At 41.4% G+C, this 25773-nt stretch overlaps 1 protein-coding gene across 19 annotated transcripts in view; it reads right to left on the reverse strand.

Annotated features, from left to right (window-relative positions):
• Positions 1-450: 450 nt before the first annotated feature.
• ARPP21 (cAMP regulated phosphoprotein 21) overlaps positions 451-25773 on the reverse strand; it is a 153797-nt gene continuing 128474 nt past the window's right edge. For all 19 annotated transcript variants that reach the window (XM_073902226.1, XM_073902222.1, XM_073902234.1 and 16 more), the window contains 2 exons: positions 2529-2677; positions 451-1254 (listed from right to left, as the gene is read on the reverse strand). In XM_073902226.1, coding sequence (XP_073758327.1) covers positions 997-1254; positions 2529-2677 — 407 coding nt within the window. In that variant the 3' untranslated portion in view covers positions 451-996. The remainder of the gene's footprint in view (positions 1255-2528; positions 2678-25773) is intronic.

Genomic DNA, 25773 nt, shown 5'->3' on the forward strand with positions numbered 1-25773 from the left:
ATTTGATAGAATTAGATCATGCCCTTCCAATTTCCCACTAAATGAAGAAATCTTGTTTTTCAGGTAGATGGTGGAACTTCAAAGAAGACAGAACAGAGTTTGGTGTAGGGCTGCTATTATAAGTCACTCAGGTTTTCCGACTTCCCGAATTTCCGAGCTACATGTATTCAATACCCCTAGATCTAAAATCAAGTTATACATTTCAAAAATGTGAAGTCGATGAATGTTGGAAATGGAAGCCATCTTATTCCCAGGACCCCTGTATTACTAGGACAAGAAACTACAGTTGGTTAATTGTTTGCCTACCACCTCTCCCAACGTGATGCCAGATTTACAAATATCTGGAACATCTTTACTGGGCATTACTCATGAAATAGTGTTCAAAGGGGTAACAGTGACACATAAGCAAACACATATTGGAAGAGAGAGTGAACCAAACTGGTGGTAAAAACATGACCTTCCTCCATAAGGTCAAATAGTTTTATTTTGATTAAACACTACAATACAGTATATATCCATTAAAAAAGAAAACTCTATAGTGTATATAAATTATTCCTTCCATTCATCAATTCTTTTCTTTTCCATTACAGCTTTGGTACAATGTGATTTCAGTATATCATTTTTAAATACTTTTAGCATCACAAACTCAACACAAAGTACAAAACTAATAATCCAAATTAGGGATATTATAATCTACACAGTGGTATTCAGTGGTAGGAGAAAATCTTACCTTGATGAATTCATGTCACTAGCTAAGCTAAAGGCATACCTAGCAGACATGACGGAAATATGCACCATTAAACAGCTAATGTGTGTATTAGTCTTTGTTTTTTTTTTGTTTTGTTTTTTGTTTTTCTGTTTGTTTTTTTACAGAATACCAGCAGCAATCATTTGAGTGTTGAGTGAATGCTTGAGTCCTCAGCCAGTCTCCCACCTTGCTCCTCTTCCCTTGAAGGCCAAGAGTAAGATCACAAACATGTAGCACAGCCAGAGCACTCAGAATTTGACCTGCCACCCGGTGTTGCTCATAGTTGTACAGTTTGTCCTGCAGCTAGCCGACATCACAGGGACAGTGCTGGAGGGGCAGTGTGGACCGATCAGCCTAAGGTTGTTCTGAGGCGTCGGCGGTGTGACATTACAGTAAACAGGCATTCCAGTGGCTGGGAGTGACCCTTGACCTGCCTGGTTAGGTAGCATGATTGGCTGTTGGTATGACTGCTGGGGCAGTCCTTGAGAACCCTGGGTCATTGGCACCTGTAGAAGACACAAGAGAGAGCCCTTCATGAAGAGGTTGAGTTTGTCTGTCCCATGAGCTACTGTGAGGTCAGGAAAAATACTCAAGCGTTTGGGTGAGACCTAACTGGTCACCCATCCCAGCGCTACCTTTTATCAGCTGTTTTACCTTGGGCAAGTCCCTCAACCTCTCTGATTGCCTCGGCCATCTGCATAGTGACACCCATGCAAAGTGCCACTGAGAAGATTGTAAGGCTGATGTACGGTGCTGGGACATGTGTGGTGATGGCGCAAAAGGCGTTATCTTTCTTTCCCTCTGCACCCCCCATGCCTCCAGCACTCACTCTCTCTCTCCCTCTCCCTCTCTCTCTCTGAAAAAAAGAAAAGTTAGCTCAGAACTTCCTTCTTTCCTCCCTCCTTACCCACTGGAGGCTGCAGTTTAGATTACTTGCTCAGAATTTCTGTTTGGAAAGCGACACTCCCATGCTGGTTTCACACACACAAAGTGGCCTGGAGCCACACAGCAAAAGGGGCTTTTGTCCCAGGCACCTGCCTCACTCTCAACCTGCAGCTTCAAAAAACATCTAATGTGGAGCCAGAGGTTAAACTGAGACAATTTGAGTCAGGATTCTCAGAGGAGGAGGACGGAGGATAGGGTTTTTATTTTGTTTTGTTTTGTTTGTTTCTTTGTTTGAGGGCCAGAAGTAGCTGGTGCAGCTAAATTTAACAGTCAAAGCATTTCACTAACCCTTCACTTCCACTTTCAGGCTATCTCAGGATGTAAATCACAAAAGGATGCATGACATTTTTAAAATACCCAGTATGGGTTGAGTCTAGAAAATAAGGTTGGTATAGACCTTATCCATGCCCTTTGAAAAATCTGAGATGCCATTTGAACACCTCTTTTAACTTGAAACTGTGGTAAAATGAAATTTGGGGGGCTGTGTACAAAAATGAGTGGAAATTTGTCATGAGGGTTTTTTTCCCAATAAGCCAAATTACAATGGAACAGCCAAAGGTCTTCATGACTAAAACGTTATAGGCTGCAGACTTTTCTTCCATGAATAGAAGTTTATATAGAACCACATTTAGTAGGACATTCAAAAGCCACAGTAGTTAGAGAAGCATACCTGTCCCATTTTCTACTTATAGTCTTAATTCAAAATCAACCATCAACAGGGGCTGGGCATAGCACCCACCACCCTGCTAACCACCCAACACGGGACATACCCACAGCCTCTACTTTGGCCAGTGCTACTTTCTAAACCACAATTTTCCAAGCTGCTGATGTGCACCTGATAAGAAGACATTGTTGGGTAGGAGACCATCACGCTTTGCACCGGAGCTCCTGGCTGGTTGCTCATCACGCTCTGACTCTGGGGCGGCTGCTGCACTCCTATGAGGCCTTGGAACCCCTGTTGGCCAGACAAGACTGGCTGGTAACCTGCAAAGAAAAACCACCTTTTGAACTGGTTGCCCCAGGAAGAGCACAAGCGATATCTCATGGGGTACAAGCACTTGTTCACAAGGCAGCCTTCAGACAGCTCGATCTGCCTGTCGGCAATGTGTTACCCAAATGCTTATTTCCCAAGAATGTGGTTTTTTGTTCTAAGAGTGGACAAGAGTAGGAAGCCAAAAAATTCGCTGATATTTGCATCCTCATGCAGAACGGTCCAATGAGCATGTTGTGACAATTGTAGATTTTTTTAATGGCACAAACACGGTAACCTCTATTGGTATTTGATAGCTATAAATTACACTTCTCATGATTTGTTGTTTGCTTTGTTTCAATATTTGGAGTATTCACAAATTATCAAGTTTTTTTTCTAATTAAATTGACTCATTCTCTTACTATCTCACCTTTCTGCACAAACTCGTTTCACCCAGAGATCATCAAACTGCCTAATAACTTTCTATTTTCCACGTTTTAGTGAATAAAATGATTCACTACCCTTACTAATTCGATGTCCATTGCCTTAGACAAAAGGCAGCAACAAGAGAAAAATATGGCATGCTTTTATTCTGTTTCAACACTAGCTCCCAGGAGAACATTCTGGTAAAGCACTCTACTAAATGACCATGTACATACAATAGATAATACAGAATACAGCACTTAAAAATTTTTATACATCGTGTCCTTCTGAGTGGGTCAGTTGCTTTGGTTTCTTTTCTTTCTTTCTTTCTTTTTTTTTTTTGAAGTGGATCATAATTTATTTGTTGCAATTATTTTAATCCCCACCACAAGTGGTTTAAAATGCATTCTTTAAGGAAGTGAACTAGTCTTATAAATTCTGGGAAGAAGGTTATGATTTAGGTGAAAATGATGTGGTGGTAGAAAAATGAAACAGATTGACTTCATGATATAAAAGAAGTCCTTCCAGAGCTCATATTACTAACCTTACTGACTACTTGAGAGAAAGTAGAACTGTTGTGTTAATACAATTCTCTGAGAGAAAATCTTTAAAATCCTAGATTTTTAAAAAAGATTTTATTTATTTATTTGAGTGAGAGAGAGAGAGAGAGAGCACGATTCCAGGACCGTGGGATCGTGACCTGAGCCAAAGGCAGACGCTCAACTGACTGAGCCACCCAGGCGCCCCTAAAATCCTAGGTTTTTTTTTTTAACACAAACACTGAAATATGTTTTACAACCAGATTTTGAAAATTGAAACAAAGGGTAAAAAAATTCCTAATCAACATGCATTCTTTTTTTTAAGATTTTTATTTATTTGAGAGAGAGAGAATGTGAGCAGGAGGGAAAGGATGAGAGAGAATCCGAAGCAGACTCTACACTGAGCATAGAGCCCAGCCACAGAGCTCAGTCTCACCACGGCGAGAGCATGACCTGACCGGAAACCAAGAGTCAGATGCTTAACTGACTGAGCCACCCAGGTGCCCCTCAATTCTTAATAAATAACCCGTGTTTTGAGTGCATGTGACGGTTTTAACTTTATATCGAGGACAGGTAAATCTTTGCAGAGGAAAATATCTTGCTATCCTTTTGCATACATAAAACTACATTTACTCTTCTTAGAAATATCATGGAGAAAATGGCTTGCAAAGAGTCACTGAGTTAGGAGATCAGCTCCGTTGGCCAAACTAGATGGAAATATGGTGCAGTCCATGTGGAACACCTAAGAGAGGAGGCCTGGGGAAAAGCTGAGCTGGAAGGCCTGACCTGTGCCTGCCACTGGGTTGGGAAGTGTGGAATTTAGAAAATCACCCTTTGATCTTCTTTACATATTCCACTGTTTTGTGTTCACAGTAGTCACCAAACTTCAGTTCCATAGTGGTTTTAACTTACTGAGTTATTTTAACTTCTTGTGAGGACACCACATATTAAGAATATAATTAAGAATAATGACAATCTCCCCTCTATCTACTTTGTGCCCATGGTACACACTCAAAGCCTTCCCTGGACATGCTCTGTAGGCCCATGTAAGACTAAGAGCATCAGCTTAGGGGGGTGGCATACCTAGAAGGTTTACAAGTTATACAATAAGGAAAACCCACCAGACAGGAACAAGAAATTGGGACAAAGGCCATGTCATCGTCCTCACTATCTCCCCGAATGCCTCGTATACAGAGGCACTTGGGAGAAAATTATTTTAACATTGCAGACATACCTCGTTTTATTGAGCTTTGCTTTAATGTGCTTTGCAGATACTGCATTTTTTACAAAGTGAAGGTTTGCAGCAATCCTGCTTCAAACAAGTTTATCAGCACCATTTTTCCAACAGCATTTGCTCACTTCGTCTCTGTGTCACATTTTAAAATTCTCACAGCATTTCAAATGTTTTCATTATTTCGTTTGTTATGGTGATCTGTGATCTCTGTTTATAAGTCATGGAAAGCTCAGATGATGGCTAGCATATTTTAGCTATATATGTATTATATATGTATAACATATATATATATAATTTTTTTTAAGTAGGCTCCATGCCCTGCATGGAGCCCAACATGGGCCTCGTCTCATAATCCTGATATTGAGACCTGAGCTGAGATCAAGAGTCAGATGCTCAACTGACTGAGCCATCCAGTCACCCCGTCAATAAGTATTTTTTTAATTAAAGTATACACACTGCATTTTTAGACATGATTCTAGGCTATACTTAATAGACTAAAATATAGTGTAAACATATATGCACTGGAAAGCCAAAAAATTCATTGACTCACTTTATTGCAATATTCACTTCATTGCAGTGGTCTGGAAGTGAACCCACAGCATCTCTGAGGAATGCTTGTCATTGCAAACAATTGTTTTTTATTATTTCCATTATCTAGAGATTCCACTCTAATTCATGTATCCATTGGCCCTGAAAAATTCTGTTGCTATTTTGCTTTTATTACGACATTATTCCTAGCCATATCAAACTCAGGCTAGCAAGAATTGTTACACATGCAAGAAAACAACTTGATATGAATGTAAACAATTCAACACCAACAGTCTTCCTTACCATCTAATTCCACAGCAAAGAATAGGCAATGTGTGAACACACTTTGTAGTCTAAGTAATGGTAAATATAATAGAGCCTTATTTCTCACTGAAGATTCAAAGCACAGGTTGAAAAAGTGAGGAATGTCTTAAAATTCTCACTTATATCTGGTCACAGAGTGAAAGCCCTGTTGGTCTCAACGGATGTTTTGCAGGACACACGTAACTAAGATGGGAACAGAAAGAGGGGAGGCAGGGAGGCGAGGGGGGGCAGGGGGGCGAGGGGGGCAGGGGTCGAGGGGGGCAATGGAGGCGGGAGGGCAGGGAGCCGGGGGGAGGCAGGGGGGTGAGGGGGGGCAGGGAGAGGTGCAGTGGCCTTGCTTCTAGAGATTATTTATGTATTTGCTTATTGAATCCTTCCATCCTCCCACAGAGTCTTCTTCAAAATGTTCAAAACTAAACTGAGGTGGCCTTTGAGAGATTCATTTATTGCACAAGCTCTAAACCAAAATTGGGGTGAAGGGATATAAGTCTTATGATAATAGAGCTGTTTAGACATACAGAAACAGAATGTCTTGATAGGACGAGGAAGGACATGCCAAATAATACTCAAGCAGAGAAAAAGCCTAAGGAGGCTGTGTGGCCTCATCCCAGGACAGGCACAGACCTGAGGGTGAGATGCATCTTTGCTGAGAGGACGGATGCAGTGCACTGCAGTGACTCCCTCCCCAGGCCTCCTCCGCCTCATGACCTGTGAATGTAAATACTCAGTAATAGCAGAGCAATGAGCTTCCAGCTCTGCACCGGGGTTCCTGTGGTAACCGCACTTAGGGCACATAAAGATTTCTGTGGGAAGCGAATAATGCTCTACAATTTCAAAATGAAAACTTAACGTGTAAAGAAAGCCCAATTTATATTCATGAATACCATTCATTTCTCAATTTGCTCCCCAGGCAAGAGATTTACACCTGGAATGGTTTCATTGGAGGTGCCCGTTTCTTTAAATTACGGTAGGCAGCAGAATGGTCCTTAAGACAGGAGGCTTTTTGGAATGTGAATCTGAGACCTGGTCCAGAAATAGACCAATAGAAATGCAATAGCAGTGACCTGAGAATGAACTAACAGTGTCTGCCCAGGACACAACACACCCAAAGGCAGAGCTGGCAGAGCTGGTGGCAACCTGCTTAGCTCGTCTATTCAAATGACAAATGTGCTCCAGTTTGTCAATTCTGAGCTGTGAAATGATCGTTTTTTTATATTTATTGAGGATTAGCAAGATAGAATGCATCTTACAAAACAGAAACAGCAACACTCTGCCCTGTAGGCTTGCCATGGAAATCATAAAGACATTAGCTATTTTTATTACTTTTTCCAGTCACGATTAATTCAATTTTCAAGTCACATGCACCATTTGTTTTCTGAAGGTAAAAAGGTTAGGAATGGACAAATGTCTCCTCGCAAATAAAAGAATGCACTCTGCTAAGATTGAGGGATTATATGATTTAAAATGTCTGGATCTGATCAATCTGAAAATTTAATACTGTTTCTACTAAAATACAACAGTTATTGGATACTCTTTGTATTTTGAGGATTATTCATTAATTTTCTGTCAAGGAAACATTTCTCTTGATACACCACAATTATGAAAAATCAGAATGTAAATTGATTAGGGAATATAAATTGGCATGACTGTGACGGACCTTATTTTAGCCAGTATTTGAATACTTTGTTACAGATCCAACCTTTTGAAATGAATGAAAGAACAAAGTAGCAAACTGTATTTTCAGTTGCCTCAGCTACTGTTGGTTACAGAGGTGAAGATGGGGAAATGAGTAGTTAAGAGAGCAGATATCTCTAGAACAAATTAATGAGAAACTAGCCAGTTCTTCCTGTCTCCCCCAACCCACCCAAGTAGTGTAATTTACATGTTGTGTTTATTAAGTAAAATATTCTTAATGTGCCGGGATGTCTTTTCAAATATTAAAATTAATTTTAATTAATTTCTTAATACAAAAATTGCTTATCTTGGCTGAACCAAGATACAAATATTTCTCTAAGTTCCTAGGGAACATGGTAGCTGTCTATGAATCCAAATTCTGCTCTTTGTACACAGTTTTGAGATGGAATTACAGTAGCTCAGCTGTGTCATGGCTGGTGAAGAATATGAAGAAAAATGTTTATTCAGAACTGGCCTCTCCCTTTGCTGAATTTTCATAGTTTGTGCATTAGGCCATTTTCCAGTATTTCCCCAGTTCTGTTTCTCAGTTTCCTATCAATTCCTTTATACTTTGATTTTCTCTGAAGATTTTCCATTATAAACTAGCTAACTAGCTATTTTTGTTGATCACTTAAGTCTAATCCAGACAGTGAATTAAATGCTTTTACCTTTTATCATGACAATCCTGGGAAATAGTCACTATTATTAAATTTCTTTTACAGAAGAGAAAACTGACTTAGGTGTAGGGTTTTCTCAAGGTCAGACAGCTACTAGGAGGGAAAGCTTGAATTTTAGTTGTGGCTTACTGACATCAGCAACCTTGCCTATACTCACTAAATTGGAGTACTATTTAGTATACATTCTTCTAATTCTCATACCCTAACAATTCCTTTAGTGTGGCAGGTACTCAATGGTCATTTATTGCATTCATCGTTTCTCAATAATTGAAACAATTAAGAGGACAAGACTTTTGATCCATAGTTTGCTAAAGAAGATCTTGTTAGTATCAAAGAAATAAAATCAAAGTCTGACCTGTCAAAACCAACTCATACTACTCAATAACAGTTTTAAAGTTTTATTTGTCAGATTAGGGGATACTAGACAGGCAGCTGGGTTGGAATAGGGTTGGGGGGGCAAACAGACTCTAATCCCTTCATTTACTTCTAATAAGCTGATACTATAGTTTTCAATCACTAGGATCATTTCAAATAATGGCTTGCTTCACAATCTTTGAAGACCTGATCTTAAAATATAAGGTAAAAAAAAAAACTGAGGGTTCTAGAGGGGAGGAGGGTAGGGGGATGGGTTAGCCTGGTGATGGGTATTAAAGAGGGCACATTCTGCATGGAGCACTGGGTGCTATTAACAAACAATGAATCATGGAACACTACACCAAAACAAATGATGTAATATATGGTGATTAACATAACAATAAAAAATTAAAAAAAAACGTATGCCTACATTAAATATAAAGTTAGTCATTTGACTGTTTTAGGCAGCTGGTTGCCTCTAGGAAAGTCACTTGGCCTTTGGAAACAAAACTAGTTTTAATCATACTGAGAAATAGGCAAGAGAGGGGAGATACACAGAGACTCTGCAAAATGACCTAGGATGTCAGATGAAGGCTTGGAGAAACCAAGATCCCCCAGGCCACTTAGAGATGGCTATACCTTTGGAGTTTATAGACTGCAATCACGCTTCCTAGTTCTGCGAAACTATGACTTCTCTCCCGAGTTTTTCCTGTTACTAGGCCACTGTCTTTAAGACAGGGAATCCTTTTTGGCTTCATCTACCTATAGTACCTTGGTGTTCAAGGTGGCCTTGGGTAGAGAGTATGGATATTCAGCATGGTATTGCTATGATTTCCTGAAAGAGGAATCCCTGTCTTATGCTTTAGAGAGGTGGATTTGGGGTAATCGATGCCCCTTGCCTATCATCCCACCCTCATGTGAGGTGGAAGATCACCTCAATATCTTCCCTTCAGGCCTTCCAGAACTAGAGGGTCCTCAAATACTAAGGAAAACACCTGATTCTGGCCTTTGCAGATGCTGGCCTGTTCTAATACAACACCCAGGCGACAAATCTCAGGTGTGACAGTGTCGCCAAGTGGGCTCAACTTTGACAAGCAAGGTGTTTACCTTTTGAAGCACTTGCCTCTATGCCACACTCCCCATTTATGTGACCTAAGCCCTAACTAAGACTTTTTTAAAAAAAGATTTTATTTATCTATTTGAGAGAGAGAGAGACAGAGTACAAACATGAGCGGGGGGGGAGGGGGAGAACAGAGGTAGAGGCAGGCTTCCTGCTGAGCAGGGAGCCTGATGCGTGGCTCGATCCCAGGACCCTGGGATCATGACCCAAGCTGAAGGCAGACACCTAATGACTGAACCACCCAGGTGCCCCGTAAGTAAGACTTTTAAAACAGGAGAACTGTATAGACTAAATTGGAAGACATTTTTTATCTTTATACATGTCAAAAATTAAGACATGGGATAAAAATACCTAGCCTAGAAATCATAATCAGATACTCTTCTGTTCTTACATATGAAGTAAAATAGCACAAAACGGTCCTAAGGCTCCAAAAAGAGGAGGGTAAGAAACTGCTTTATTTTTCCTCTACCCATTAAAGCCCATCACCACTTCTTTCATCTCTGTGTAAATGTCTGCCTCCACCTTATTTGCCGGCTGCTTCTGCACCAATCCTCTTCTTTTCCCTGCCATTTATTATTCTGTGGTGTTAATTTCATAGGAACATGATGCAGAATGACCTGCAGGGAGTCTGCGCGGGAACAGAGGTAATGCAGCACACGTCCTGGCAAAGACCAGTCCATCCTAATGAATTTGAGGAAGGCTGTGACAGGCTCTAAGTGGAACTATGCTTCCCGAAGCAGTAGTTTTTCTTCACACTTGTTCTTTTGCTCATTAGCTTTCATACAGCACAGAGTGTAATTCTTAAAAGCCTCTTTCCTGTCCCCTGAGAACATCCATGCATGGGTCATTTTCTAATGGCAGTACACATCAGATGAACCAGCCTATTACTGCCAGTTCGGGGGCCTCTTCACTGCAATTATACCATCCTGATCCATGTTGTTGCAACTACAAAGCTGGTTTTTTTTTTCTCTCTTTCCCCCATTTTTTTTTTTTTTTTAAGTCAGGGCAAACATGAGAGATACTGTTGAACGACTAGAGGAACGAATCATGTGCGAACTTTGAATGAATGCCACTGGGAGAAGCTGCACTGAGGCCCATTTTAAATGGGAGAGGCTGTCGCATTACTGAAGTCATCTTCTGAACTTTCCCGGCCCAGAGTTCTGTGCTGACAGCTAGAGAGCTTCAACAACCCGGAGGGAGAAAAGCTGCATAAAAGACCCGCAAACGTTTTACTTTTCTAATGAGGCTGCCGCAAGGCTGCATGGTTTCGAAGATAAACTGGCGCTCTTGCATCCCTGCACCTCTGCCAGAATTAACTGTGGCCATAAGACAGCCAGGTTGGGTGACAGCCAACTGCTGCGGAGGCAATGTGAGGACCTCTTTCCCCAGATAGGCTTGGGGCAAAGTCAAGGTTGAGAACGGCTCTAATCGCTGTCCGCATAATATCATCCCCCCTGGTGGGTATCTTCACTGATGAATTGCTGTTGATCAGCTGGCTCAAACAGGGTAATTGTGAGGTCAAATGCAATGGGGTTAACATCACTGTGATCAAATGACCATCACTGCCATAGGGCTACAGGGTATAACTTGGCCCTGGCTGACTATTTTGAAAATAAGTGCTGTGAACATAGAGTCCATCTGTAGAAACCTACCCATCACTACAACTAGAACAACTAGTTCAAGGCAACTAATGGTGAATCAAAAGTGCCCCCTTTATATGTTATTTTTCCCAAGTCACCAAAAATAATTATCCTCTTTTCTTCAATTCCAGACTGGCAGGGTTCTTATCCAAACCTTATTCTAGTGGTACATTTAACAATAATATTGTCCTAGGGGCAGTCTTCTGGAAGGCAATAATAACACTGCTCGATCTAGAGTGCAGACAATGAAGACGTGAACTAAAGCAGGACAGGTAGGAATTGAGAGAAGGGACAGATACTGAGAGATACTCAGGGTGTGAATTGTCAGGAAGTGGCATCTAGGAGTTTTAGTGGTATCGCATGCTTGACGGACATGAACGTGGATTAATTGACTGTACCACCATCGTGAATATCAGTCATCCCCTGGAAAACTGACTCTCTGACTAACAAAAGCCCCGATTTGTAGTTCTCCCTGATTTTTCTGATGTAAATACTCCCCCCACGGCCCATTTCAAGCTACAAACACCTTAACAATTAGCTGGAAAGGTTCCTGATTTTTTTAAGGGTTGTTCTTGTGAGCCAGAATGAGACAACTCAGCAGAGTGGTACACCACTGTCCTAAATTCAAAAGCAATGAAATTTTCAGTTCAGTTCAGTTTCATGTTTTTTATCCTTCCCTCTAAAATCTTATTTACTATTTGTTCTTTGACATTTGGCATAAGAATGATTATAAGAGCCGTTCCCAGAACTTGGGCAAGTGGTGGAGACCAGCCACGAACAGAAACTTGCAGTACGCTAGGATGGCCTTAGGATAGAAGCAGGACTCAGACTCTAGCATCACTGACAGGGAGATTTACTTGTGGTGAGAGTGATGAAATGGGGAGCATGTGATAGAAGGCTTCCAGGAGATCATTTTGAACCTAGTATTAGAAGATGAGTAGGTGTTTGCTAATGGGGTTGGGTGAAGTGGGAATAATCAGGGTAAAGGAGGTAAAGCATATGGAGCAACATGTGAAAAGCCCAAAGATGTGGGGAATACGTTCAAGGATTGTAAGTATGTAGAGGTGGCGGCAGGTTAGAAATGAGGAGAGGCAGTACGGGGGGAGAGAAAGGGAGATGTGTTCAAATCCTAGGGTCTTGAGCACCATTTATAAAATTGAAATTTAATGTTGAAAGAATTGGGGTGCCATGTAAGGCTTATAAACCTAACAGTGAAATGATGGATGGCCATTTCATGAAGATTCTTCAGGAGTCACTTGGGGGTTGCCATACCTGGAGGTAGGGAATCTCCTCCTCAGAGGCCATGGCAATCATCTAGGGCAGAGACAATGAAGACATGCATTGGATTGGTAGGGGTGGAGTGAGTGGACACCTCAGAGAAATACTTAGCATGTGAACCATCAAACACTGGCATCTAGGAGCTGCAGGGACAGAAAGGAAAAAACCCAAATATCAATCTCAAGCCCTGGTTTGGTTAGGGGAGTTGACCGTAGTGCCTTAGCAGTAATACAAGAGGGACAGTTAATGGAGATGAGTAGAGAACAAATGAACGAAAGAGGTCTAGAGCTCAGGTCATCAGCCTCTTAGGGGTACAGACTCGGAAGTCATCAGGACATAGTTGCTCTTGAAGACAGTATATTTATGAGTGAGTACAGGCTGGGAAGACAAACAAGATGGAGCCTTTAAGGAACAATATTATTCAAACACTTATCTGAGAATGCAACACCTAAATAGAAGAAAGAGGAGTGATGGGGAAATTAGAAGAACCAGAAGGGAATGGTGTCAGCAAAAAAGGGAGAGGAGTATTTCAAGAAAGAGAAATATGCCAATGACTACAGCTGTAGAATTGCTGAGAAAGAAAAGAAATGAGACCTTCAGTTTAAGAATATGCTGGTGATCTTGACAAAAGCAAAGGCAGTGAAGGGCAAAGCAGCCAGATAGGAAGGAAAAGGAAGAAAAGAGATTCCTCTGAGAAGTCTGACAGTGAGACCAAGTTGTGGGCAGAGGACAGAGCAAAGAGCTAGAGGGGGCCATAGGGTAGACAGGATTTTGTGGGTTTGTTTGCTGTTTTAACATGGGATGAATGTAAGCATTTTTATCTTTTGGAAAAATGAAGTAAAGAGAAAAAGATTAAAAATCTGGGAGAGAATAAGAAAATCTATGAACTTGTCATGATTCATAACACATTAAACATCAAGGGATGCACACAACCGAGAAGGCTGGGACCTGAGTGACAGAGAGTCTGCATTTTCTTTCCCGCCCATCTGAGAGCTTTCAGTGTCACCTCCTCACTAATTTATACCTCCTCTGACCCAACAGTGAAATATCCGGCGTCTTTCCTCTCTGCCAAATTGGTTGAAGGAACAAGACAGCTCAGAGGGCTTATGAGGAGACATGGCAAAATGCTGTAACATAATTTTGAGAAGGCAACAGAAGATATCCTAGATAACTTCTGACAAGAATCTGAAGGAAAGAGGCCCCTATTCATTTTATGAATCTGATTAGTGTTTGGTTCACATGGAATTGCAGGAAGGAAGTCTTGATTAGAGGTGAATGAGAAGCCCATGGTCCCACAAACTCTCCATTCAAAATCAATCAACAGAATCCACTGATGTGATGACATGATCTCTATTACTTCCTGAAGTAGACAATCCAGTGAAATTTCCATCAACACAAAGCTGAAACAATAAAGAGACACTTTCTGCTCATCTACATAATCAATGTGGTAATCCTTGGTAACAGCAATAAGAAATATCTTTAATCTCACCATGTAGGCAACCGTTATTTAAAAGTGTTGTTTTCATCTGGATTGAGACAGCAATCAGAAGTCTTCAGCTTTGTCCACACAAATACAAATGGGCTTATCTCTTCAGCTGACTGGAATTGGAGGCTACGGTCAACACTTAAATCCGATTTCACAATAATTAAAGTGAAAATGAAATTGTAGGACAAATGGTCTGTCCTGAAGCCTCTTTCAATCATCCCTCTAAGGCAGGCTGTCTCCCCCATGACAGAGCAGTTTCATTTTTTTAGTGGCCTGCTCCAGGGTAGGAAGAGAAATGATTCAGATCATTCACTTGTTAATTTTTCCCTTCAACCCAAGGCATTCAAGGGTGATATTCACATTTCACATGGTTAAGTGCTTTAGAAGCACCCAAATAGAGCACGAGCATTTTAAAATAGTCACAACCTTTCTTGCCTGAGGTTCCCTTCCGGGCCTCAGAGGAACCCCCCACATGGCACAGCCAGCTCGCCAAACCTTAGGCAGAGGGTGCGCTCTGGGCCAAACGTACCACTGTTCTCTTCGGTGCAAAGAGATAATATAAACACACTGGGTCTAACAGAGCCAGCCGGCAAAAGCCTCGGGTTTTATCCTTGGTAGGACAGCAGGCTATCCTAGAAGTACCTCTGAGAAAGTGCTGTATAGGGCCCATCCTTACCCAGCAAGGTTGGCATGCTGGCATCTCAGAGCTTTGGGTTCTCACTGTTTCACTCAATCCTGCCTCATCATCCTGTCTCCATTTCTGATTGCCTGCTTCCCCACCCAGCTGGAACTCTCCCCTGGGTCCACAGTTCTTAGGGTTAGCCTGTCTCCGAATAACATGGAGGGCCAGTGAAAACATAAACCACTGGTCTCCGGTTCAGTGGGTTTGAGTTGGGGCTTGAGAATTTGCATTTCTGACAAGTTCTCCAGTGATGCCAATACTGCTGGTCTGGGACCACACTTTGAGAACCACTGCTGGGCCTGGGCTCTCAAAAAATACCTTTGCCTTGAATTCCTATTGTTTAACCCACTCATTATTTTTCCCCTTACAGAGTGAGTGATGGGATCTGGCAAATCACACTCTGTGGGAGGCCATCTCTCCTCTCGGTGGGTTTTAGGATGGACTAAGAGCCCTCTTGTACGACACACCCCAGTAACTGGGCACCTGGCAATGACCAGCATGTGTGACTCTCTTCCCTTGCTCTTTGCACTTTCCATCTTGTATGGACTTGGATTATATTGTATTACTTACTTAGGTCCTGCTTCCCAGGGAGATTACAATCATCAGGAAGAGAACGTCTGTACTGTGCCTCTCTGCCTAGCCTGGTATTCTACATTCGGCACTTCAAGATTTCTTGATAGTGCTGATGAAGAAGCTGCCCTTACTACACTCACCCTACAAGAATCCTGTGATGTGACATAATAGAAAATAAGTCAACAAACAAAAATTTGAACGAAAAGAATGAAGAAGTGACGTACTCAGAAGAGAGAGCCCAGAGCCCTGCCCATGCTCAAGAGGTGGCAGGAGGCAAAGGATTTGTCAACTCCACAGCAGAATTTCTTTAAAAAGCTCAAGAGATGTCAACGATTTTCTCTTATCCCCTTTGCCTCTGGAAAAAAAAGAAGTTCCTTCTAATGGCAAATCAAGAGGGCACAGCACTCTTTTCTAAATTTACCTCTTGCTATGGAGATGGAGGCAGAGATAGGTCCAGAAAAGGAAAGGGGGAAGAAATCTGGGAAGAAGCTAACAAAGGGAGTGCAGGAGAGAAGGAAAAGTGCATCGGAAATGGATTATGTTTGTCACCCTCAAATCTACGTGTCAGCATTTGGTGAGGCATCTGGGAAACCAAACAAGATGTCTGGAGCCTCCTACTTCTTAGGAGTGCCTGTGGCTGTGCCTCAACCTTTCTTTGTCCTAAAAGAAAGGCAAACAAGAATCCTAGACCTCGCTCACTTTCCCTGATACAGTTCACGCCAATTGTCCTTGGTTTTCTAATTTTCTCATTGGACCCCACTAAGCCTGTGGGCATTCAACTTGACCGTGGACCATGGATCTGGAATTACCTGGTCGAGCTAGCTCTGGGTGGTGAGGTGGAGGTTTACAGGTGAAGAAAGCACTTGCACAGGATCACAGACAGAATTTCTTATAAACTGGGGACTAAATCTCAGTTTCTTATTAGTCCCTGCAGGAGCATACATGCTATCATGCTTCCTCCAAGCAGGACAGACTGGACTTCTCAGAATGTTTTTGTTTCCTGAATGTTCACACTAAGGGACTCTGTAGTATCATATTGGAAATAATCCATATGTGTTCCATAATTGAATGATAATGCCATTTCCTTTCCACACTACTGCTATTATCATTTTATTACTAAGAGCTTGGAGAAAATGTCTCGTGAACCAGACCTGAAGCTCACCTAGCTTGTCTGCAATAGCTACCAACAGACTTTTCAAAGATAACACATAGTAGGGCCTTAGGGAGAAAGAAAATGAGAGTTTTGGAGATTCAGGGAACTCTTATGAGTTGCAAAAACTAGAATTAAACCAACTCTTTTAAAAGTTATCAGGCCAACTGTATCCTAATATTTAGATACATATATTAGCAGTTATTTACCAACAGGCAACATTCCCAGGAGGTCATAGCATGGATTAGTACGGTCTACCCTTGTACTAACTCAACCCAGGAAAAGCGCTTGCTTAAGCATTCTCCTTACCTTATCAAAGATGGTGGTAATACTAACGGACGCACCTTTCTGTACTCACTGAGCTATGCACTTGTAAGTGGGTACAATTAGTATTCTCATTTTACAGACGATGAGTTGAAGCACAAGGAATTGGGTAGATGGTTAGGGCCACATAGCCCTGAAGTAGTGGACTGAAGCTTTCTCTCCCACCCCCCACCTCAGGGGCCTGGCAGGCAACAGAATTGCACTCAAATGATCCATCTGAGGAGACTAATAAGGAGAGCAGAGCCAAATGAGCGAGCAAGTTAAGGGACCAACAAGTGAGGGAGGCACCCAAAGCCTAAAAACAGAGGGGGCACCATTTTCACTCTCAGGCCTGAAGGCCTTAGGCAAGGAGGCGGTGTTACCAGAAACCTTAAGAGCTGGAGGGCCCATCAGGAGAACCAGCCACATCACTCATCCTGAGGCAGGCAGGGAGCCAGGATGCCACTGACCTCTCTCTCTCGGCCCTCTCTGCTCTCTTACTGCTGATGCCTTCTCTTACCAGAACTCACCTGGAAGCCCCAGGCCAATGGAATCTGAAAGCAGTAGTCTGCGGGGTCAGAAGAGAAGGAAAGAGAACAGCTATGGGATGGGGGTCGAGGCAAACAGAAAACAACCCCACACGCCTTTCCTCTGCAGATTCCGAGGAGTACCTATGTCAGGCACTGGTTCCCAAGCTACCACACCAAACTGCTCAAAGATTTTAAAGAGAGTGGATAATGATTTTAGCAGAGTCCTGTCTTGCGGTTTTATAGATCTTTTTTTCCTTTCAGAAATTATCCTTTCTAACACCTGATAATATGTCAGACTATGCACTTAGCATGACTACTTTGGCAATTAAGTAAATGTTAACTCTCAGAGTTCTATGTCATTAGATATTAGGGCAGAATATTTGACTCTTTGCCCTAATGCTTGCCTTTCCATTTTGAGGAAATGGCAATGTTTGTAGGGAATTGATAATAACTTAGGAAGTACTATTAAGTAATGTTACTGTTTAAATATCCTGTAGGGCAAAGGAAAAAAAAGTTAAATTATGATTCAATTCAAGCAGTACTACTCATTTTGTTGAATCTGACATTTTCCTTCGCTGGCAGCAGCAGAACCAGATGGCTGAGATCAAACGCATAACAATGGGCAGAGAATATTTCCGGGGAAATGAGAAAGGAAAAAGGAGGATCTAGTTTATTTCTACAGTGACCTAACTGACCCTTGCATTCCCTAAGCATATTTGGTTTAGAAACTGCTCTGCTATAAATTGGTCTCAAACTTAGTACATGTAGCCAAATTTCTTTTCAAATATTTAAAGCAACTATTGGCAAGATGAAATAGTATGAAGGAATACTTAAATGAGACTTTACGTAAGGCTTCTAATGTTAAATCTAAGGAGTTTCTGTTTCCTAATGGAAAAATCACAGGCTGTAATCACAGACAAGGGGCTAAAGGCTACCTCTTCCACCCACTGGCTCTGTGGGGGAGGTTATCTAATATCACTGAGCTTTGTTTTGCCTGCCTGTTAACTAGGGGCTGATAATTCCCCACTTCCTAGGGCTTTTGTGAAAGTCAAGTAGATATCAGGTGATGTGACTAAAACGTTCTTCAGCACATGTCATTTACTCATGGTAGCTGATGTTTGTACCCACCAAACGATGCTATGTAAATAAAAGTACTCTCACTCCCTCCAGAACTGCATCTTAAATGAAAAACAAACTGGGTGTTGATAGTAGCAGGATGGACTCCACCTGCCAAAAACCCAAAACAAAACAAAACAAAACAAAAAACCTGGAACCGCTCCTTCTAGCTGACAATGTGGAGGCTTTGGTACCCCCAGTTTCTTTATGAGCCAAGGCACAGTCATTAAGTGCAATGTACATGGACGTAAGCACAGACGAGGCAATGACAAGGCAATGACTGTGCTCCTCCGCCCTTGGATTACGGAACGCGTCATTTCTAGTAGCAAAAACATCAGAAGCGGTTTTGAATGTGAAGGTAGGCCAAGTACCCAGTAGAGCAGGGGATGGAGAGGACAAGCTGGCCATAACTGGGGAGCAGATGCCCAGGCAGGAATCCTTTGGAAAGGCATTTGGGCCCAGGCTCCAAGCACGGGGGAAACACCCATTTCTCGATTGTCACTTTAGGACAGCCAGGGTCCTATGTCCTTTCAGTCCAGGTGCTAAGAGACTCAGCAGAATGTGAGGCCTCCGTTTGTTCCCGCGTGAGAAACAAACCCAGTTCTCCGCTGCCTCTTGTCTCCTAATCAAAGCTGTGCTTGCGCCTCCCATAGGCTTTGTGTGCGCCACCTGATCAGAGTACTCAGAAAACGGAGCGCTCCCCTTCACCTAAAGCTGTCTCAGAGCAAAAGGGTGCTGAGTGCACCCTGGGCTCGGGCAGGCGCCTTTCAGTCTTTTTCTGGTGACTTGAATAAGCCCATTTAATAATGGAGACCCTGTCATCGCATCAAAGATAAGACACAAAGCAGTGGCCCCCTCCTCTGCTTCCCAGGCCAGCTGCTCTTGCTAAAGGCCATCTCCTAGCTTGTTAGCCTATTATGATGCTTCCCCGCATCTAGAACCCCTGAGATGTATGCAGAGGGACAGAGAATCTTCCACCTTACGATATTTCTAACCTAACCATTTTGTACTATTTTTTCGTGCTAGATGATTAAGCAAGTGATTTTTGAGAAAAACTTGTCTTTCCAATGAATATATTATTGATTCTATTGTAGTATCCTTTCAAACGCAGTATTTAATAATATTCACGATATATAGGGGACAATTTTACTTTTTCCCATTGAACAAGTGAAACAATGTTTCATTTGTTTTCTATTTAACTATATAAGAAAAAAACCCTCATGATTTGTGAACAAATATCTTTTGAAATTTGGGGCCTGGGAACCAAATGAATAATAAAATGAACACTTCAGTTAAAGACATATTGAAGCCCCAAAATAGATTTGAAACATGTTTTTTTAACTTGACGTTTGGAAATTGTCACACTTTATGCATTAAAAATCAACTGGCTGGTTTTGATGATTTTTGTGTTTTGTTTCTAATTGATAAGATAAGACAAAAGGATTCATGCTGCTCACTGAAAGCACTTATCCACAAAAAAACACGATAGATTATAGATAGCCTTTATTCCTTCTAAACAAAAAGCCAAATTGGATATAAATGTCACTATTTTCCTCTTTTAAACTTTGGAATGTATTTATTTACTTTAATTACTAGTTTTTATTTAATATATATTATCTAAAGGAGCACAGAATGAAGATTAAAATTGACCTCTTCTAACATCTTTTTTTTTTAAATCATAGAGGCAAATTTTGCAGTTATATATAGAGGGGCCATATGTATTTATTAATGCCTATTGTTCTAGTACAATCATTAACAGCCTTCCTTTTCACTCTCAAACATGTAAGGGTTCAGATGGTAAAGAGTCCTGTTACTATATACGTGTGTGTACATAGTAACTGCACAGTATATATGTAGGTATATATACACACATGCACACTGATAAATACACACATATATACTTTTACATACAGATACATACATGTGTGCTTTTGCATGTGTGTGCATATGTATATACACATATGTACACATAAATATACTCTTTGTGAAGATAGTGACGACTTAATTTAAACGAGGTTAGAGAAACGTTACTCTGTATGCTGCTCACAAATTCCATTGCAAACTTTGTTGTCCTTTCTCTTCCTGTCCTTAACCAATGAGCTATTATGCATATAAGTTAAACAATGTATAGCTTAGAATTAAAACTATTCGAAACAGTTTGGCAGATAATTGGGTTCAGAACAGTGCCCAACGCATGAGTGACTGAGTGAGGGCATGCTCTCTCTTCTAATCTACTAATGGCCTCCCACTCAGAGTACATCTTCAGAGTTATTTTTCTTGGGGGTGGGCAGGGGTAGGGAGTGGTTATATTAATTTGATGTATTAATCTTGTTTAAATTTGGCGTATTTACTGTCTTTGACAGCAAGGACTCCCAGAAGCCCTTAAGTCCAGTTTGGGAATTGCTGTTTAATTTCCTTGCTAATCTTTGAAAGAACAAGGCACTATAACAATAGACACCATGGACTGTTCATTGGTCAAGGACACGGGCATTTAACAATCTCAGAGGAGTATGGATCACACTGAGAATGTGATGAAAGTCTTGAACCTGTTTTCTAATCAATTGTATCCAGACACATACAAAAAAAAAAAAAAAACTTGCATAAAACTTCCCTGGTTTTAGGAACTCCAGAAACCCCATCACAAAATCCAGAATTTAAAACTCCCGATCTAGCCAGAAAGATGAGCAATTCTCATTCTTTGCCATTCAAATATAACACAATTCGAATGGAATCCTCCTCACTCCTCCAGCAAGATTCGAAGTATTAAAAAGCAGTGGAAGAGAGGGAGGCAGGGCTTGAGGAATACACAGGAATACATTTGCATTGATGAAGAGCAATTTAATGTCACTTAGACAAGTTCAGGAGTCTATGACTGATCCAAGAGAGACTACCAATGAAAGTACCATGCTCCTTTGAGAGGTCTTTGTGAACTGAATATAGAAGGGAATTTGTCCTGGTACGGACCTCCCAAAGTATAAAGCATGTCACTTAAATGCCTCTCATTCAGTTACACTTACAACCATGTTTTTTTTTTTTTTAATTGCTTGTTACATGGGAAAGCCTTTTTAATCTGTTATAAATTGGTAAGCACGTTTTAGGGGGACGTCCTCTACACTCACAAAGAACACTTCGCTGTTAGGCTCTTGTACCTGGCCATCAATATGGCGACAGTGTAACTGCAAAGACAGGACACAGACCCCGTCTTACCAAAGTGAGTAAAACAGAGTCGGCACAGCCTCCCGATATAAACACCAGCTGAGCTGACACGGTGCCTCCACACTGCTGTTGGGAGCACAAAGCTACAAATGCCCGTATTTACAGAGAGGTAGCCAAAGATGCGGTGCAGTACGATAATTAGTTCCATTATTAACTTACTGAAAAACACATCGAGCGTTTCTTTTGAGAATACAATTCTAATTAAGGAAAGTTCTATTTCAGCAGGTGAGGGACCCTGGAAAGCTTCTATGATGAAATCTCATGACCGTCAGGTCCTAAGCGGTCTGGCTTTATTAACAAGATCATGATGAAAGACATAGTTGAGCAGTTTAAAAATAGATGATTACAACTGTTTCACCTAGGTGTGAAAGTGCTGCTGTTTGCTACCTAATGCCCATAGCCACACATCTAATGACGTCTCAGTGGACGCACACCTTTCATCCTAAGATCAGCAAGAACATTTCTCTGGGAGGAAGTAAGGATGGCTATTGTTTTATTTTGTAGACACAGACTGTCAAGTCACGAGAGGCAGTGTATTATAGTAAAGACCCAGCTTTGGGAGACAGGCTCCGTGTGTCCCCTAGAGCAGTTCCTTTCCCTTGCCAAACCTTGATTTCCAACATCTGTAAATGAGGCAGGAGATACAATGACAATATCTATCTCACAGGGTTGGGGTGAGGATTAAGTAGCATAACACCTCTAAGCACATTGCCTGGCATATTGAGAGTTGCTTTTATTTAGAACCTGAAAAAATGATCTGAAGTTAGAAATTCACTTGCTGCTAAGAGCACACCACCCCCAGGATGGCCCAAAAGGCATCATACCCTCATAATATGCTTTATCCTCAAGATGATGTACTTTTTATTCATTTTTCAAGACACAGTTTTGAGTCTTATGAATAGTAGAGAACTCAATGCTTAGGCTGGAGCTATGGCTAAGAAACCCAGTTCTTAAAGTACAAAATCCTTTTGATCTCACTTCAACAAAGGTAAAATATCTAGGAGCAACAGCCCGCTGTAGGCAAAAATAATTGCAATCTACTAATGCCCGGCTCGGTTACAGAAGCGCAGTTCTGGAAGAACAGCTGATCCAGGTTCTGGCTCACACCCTACACTGGGAGGCTGACATCAATACATCAGCCCAGGCAAAGCCGGGCAGCTGTTCGTGGGCATCCTGAGCCCTTTAATTTATCTGCTGCTAAGAAATCTGTGATGATCACCACACAGATGATTGCCCAAAATAAAGTGGAATAAAAAGAGAGGAGGATTACACCTTGTACAAGTAAATTCACTGGACCAGGAAAAAAAAAAACAAAAAACAAACAAACAAAAAACAGGTTGGCTTTGAAAAGGCATAATGGAGATACGATGGAGAGTCTGAGACCTTGAGGACTGCCCAGGAAGACGCGACCTCACCTCTGAATGCAGAAAACATGCCCAATTTCTGAAATGAGGATGGCCTTACTGATCCCTAACTGACAGACTGCTCGGCAATCCGAATGTCAGCTCACGACTTGACTCTGTCGTCTGGCTCTGAGCAAGTGACTTTCTCAATGTCGGTCTTTGTGCAGTATGACCCTAAAGCTGGGGTCCTGAGCTCAACTGGGTCTGTTTAAGATCTCGTCGGAGTCTGACATTCTACAGATTAAACGGGATTGCCTCATTGAGGACAATTAAGTAAATGGTTTTCCGATGCAAACTTTTTAAGCTCTGGAAGATGTTTCTCATTTAAATATCCTTTCTTTTGATCCGTCTTCCGAGAAGAACTGATACTAATACCACTTCAACAGATGCCCCCAAATGCTTCAAATCTTAAACCTGTCCAATTCATCAAAGGTTACATTTCTGAATGGGCACAAAACCCAGCTGCAACCAAAATTAGAACTCAAATGGCTTCAAAGAACAGCTACATTTGCTACTTAAAAAGATAATATTGAGCCTGAACCAAATCTGATATTAAGTTTACTTAAAGGGAAAAAAAAAAAAAGATCCTGCCCGTTGAGAATTGGGCTTTTATGGAGTCTGTTAAGGTCAGTCTAATCTATATCTTTGGGAGAAAACAAACAAAACAACCAAAAAAACTTCTTGATCTGAAGAAAGGATAGTTCAAAAGACCTCTACAAATATTTTGTTTACATATATGACTATGCAATGATTTTTAAGTCACTTTCCTTCTCCTTCTTGAGTGTAATCCCTAAGAGATGGCTTTGTGTTATTTATCTTTGTCTCATTTTTCCCACTTTGCTTTCCCCACACCCTCTATGTAGTTGCAAAAAAGCCTGCATACACAGCAGATGCTCAATAAATGCATTGTTACTGTTCAATAAATGGTATATTTTTAAAAAATCCGATTTTGCCACCTGATATTATGTAACAGTTCACCTACATATCTTGTTTCTGAGGAGTAGAACCCAGAGGCCAGCAAGCAAAATAGGCAAAGGACAGCAACGTGCACCTGGGCCAGGGGAACCGATCTCCAGTGTAGCTGGGAGGAACTCTAAAGGTCAACTCTACTGACTTGCCGTCCCGCCAACTGTGATTCTAACTGCCAACAAGAGACATTTCCAACAAAATTAAGAGAAAGGGAATTCTCACCCACTGGAGCCTCGGGTCACACACGGAGGAATGGTTTGGCTTTGGGCAAAGCATGTAACTCACTATACCTGTTTCTCAGGTAAAAAATGAGGAAACTGGATGACTCCTACAGCTCCAACAATTCATGTCCTTAATGTTTCACCCATATTGACAGGCATTCTTCAGCTCTACTTTGAAAACCCTGGGTCTTCATTGACAATTCATTCATTCTATTTGTCACACCAAATAGCCATCCACTGACCAAAATAATATATCACAGCAGTTATCTTCCATATGTCCTCCCCGTTGTTACATAAATCACTTAAGTGACACAAAATATCTATTAGGGCATACAGAATTTTGGCATGGGGATAGAGTCAGTCAGGAAGCTACTGTTCGATTTCAGCACTTTATGTTTAATTCTTCCGCAGGGTATCTACCAGGCTCAACAATGATGCTCAGCAAGTGTGGCATCGATACAACTTGGCAAAGTCACTGCCCACCAGTGAAAACCCATCATCAAATGTATTCACACTTCTGAGGGCTGGGTGTAGTCCAGGCCATTCTTCAAGAGTCTTCAAAAATGTGGCAGTGACTGTTTCACCACAAACAGTAAATGCTGTTTGTAATAAAGAGAATGAAATGCTATTTCAGAATGTTCAGTCCCCAGATCACTGAGATAAAAAGCTGCAATTCCAAGAGGAAGCCTGAGCTATCCGAGCCTCAAATGGCTCTCAAGACCAAGGATGATGAGCCATCTTACTAACCTTACTAATGCATACCCTTAAAGAAATTGTCATTGGAAAATCCAAGCTATTCTTTCCTTGGCCAAGCTGGTGAAAAGAGAAGAAATGAATCAAAAGAATCATTTTAGACATCCAAAACACCAAAGTGCCTTCCTTAAGAGAATTTAGAAGCCCAGTTGGGACTCTGCTGGGAAGAAGGGCATCATATAAAACAGGTTGGGTTTTAATCCCAGAGACGATGAAAAAGCAGCATATTTCAGATGAGTATTTTGCTCATAACTGCTGTGGTTGAGAAACTTTCTAGCTGCCTTTAGATTTTCACTGATGCAATGGCTTCTTTTAGCTGTGACAACACAGCAAATCATTGTGAGTCACCTGAACTGTGAAGCCTCTCCTCCATGAGCTACATACCCCCACACTCCCACAGACTTGTACACTTTTTATTTTTGTAGTTAGGTGTGGTTTTTGTGAATTTTTAAACCAAACCACTACATGCCCTTCTGAGCAAGGCCTTGACTCACACATTATGTTTCCCTATCAAATTGCTGGTAGCAAAAAAGTTTGCCCTAAATTACCATCAAAGGGGCTGGATAAATAGATGTAAAGATTGTCCTTAGGATGGTCTGCCTGACTACCAAGAATAAAACTATAATTTGGCAAATTATTACTCATTGCAGTGAGGAAGGCCATACAGCAGAGGGATGACAACTTTGTTGTCTCACCAACAAAGGAAAATATAGAGGAAAATATAGAGTTATCAGAGGGAGTTTAACAGAAGCAAAGCAGGACTGTGTCAAGGAGTCAATATCCTGTCTGGGCTGCAGAGTGGACCCAGGGTCCTGTCTCCTTGGGAACCACAAAATAGAGGGAGATTCTGGAATGTCATATCCAGAAATTCCTGTCTGAAACCCTGCATGTGGGATGTGAATCGAGGCTGTTCTTTA

The sequence above is a fragment of the Callorhinus ursinus genome, unplaced genomic scaffold (assembly GCF_003265705.2).
Source record: "Callorhinus ursinus isolate GAN/ISIS: 27379988/994484 unplaced genomic scaffold, GSC_fseal_2.0 scaffold1, whole genome shotgun sequence".
In the NCBI taxonomy this organism is placed as follows: domain Eukaryota; kingdom Metazoa; phylum Chordata; class Mammalia; order Carnivora; family Otariidae; genus Callorhinus; species Callorhinus ursinus.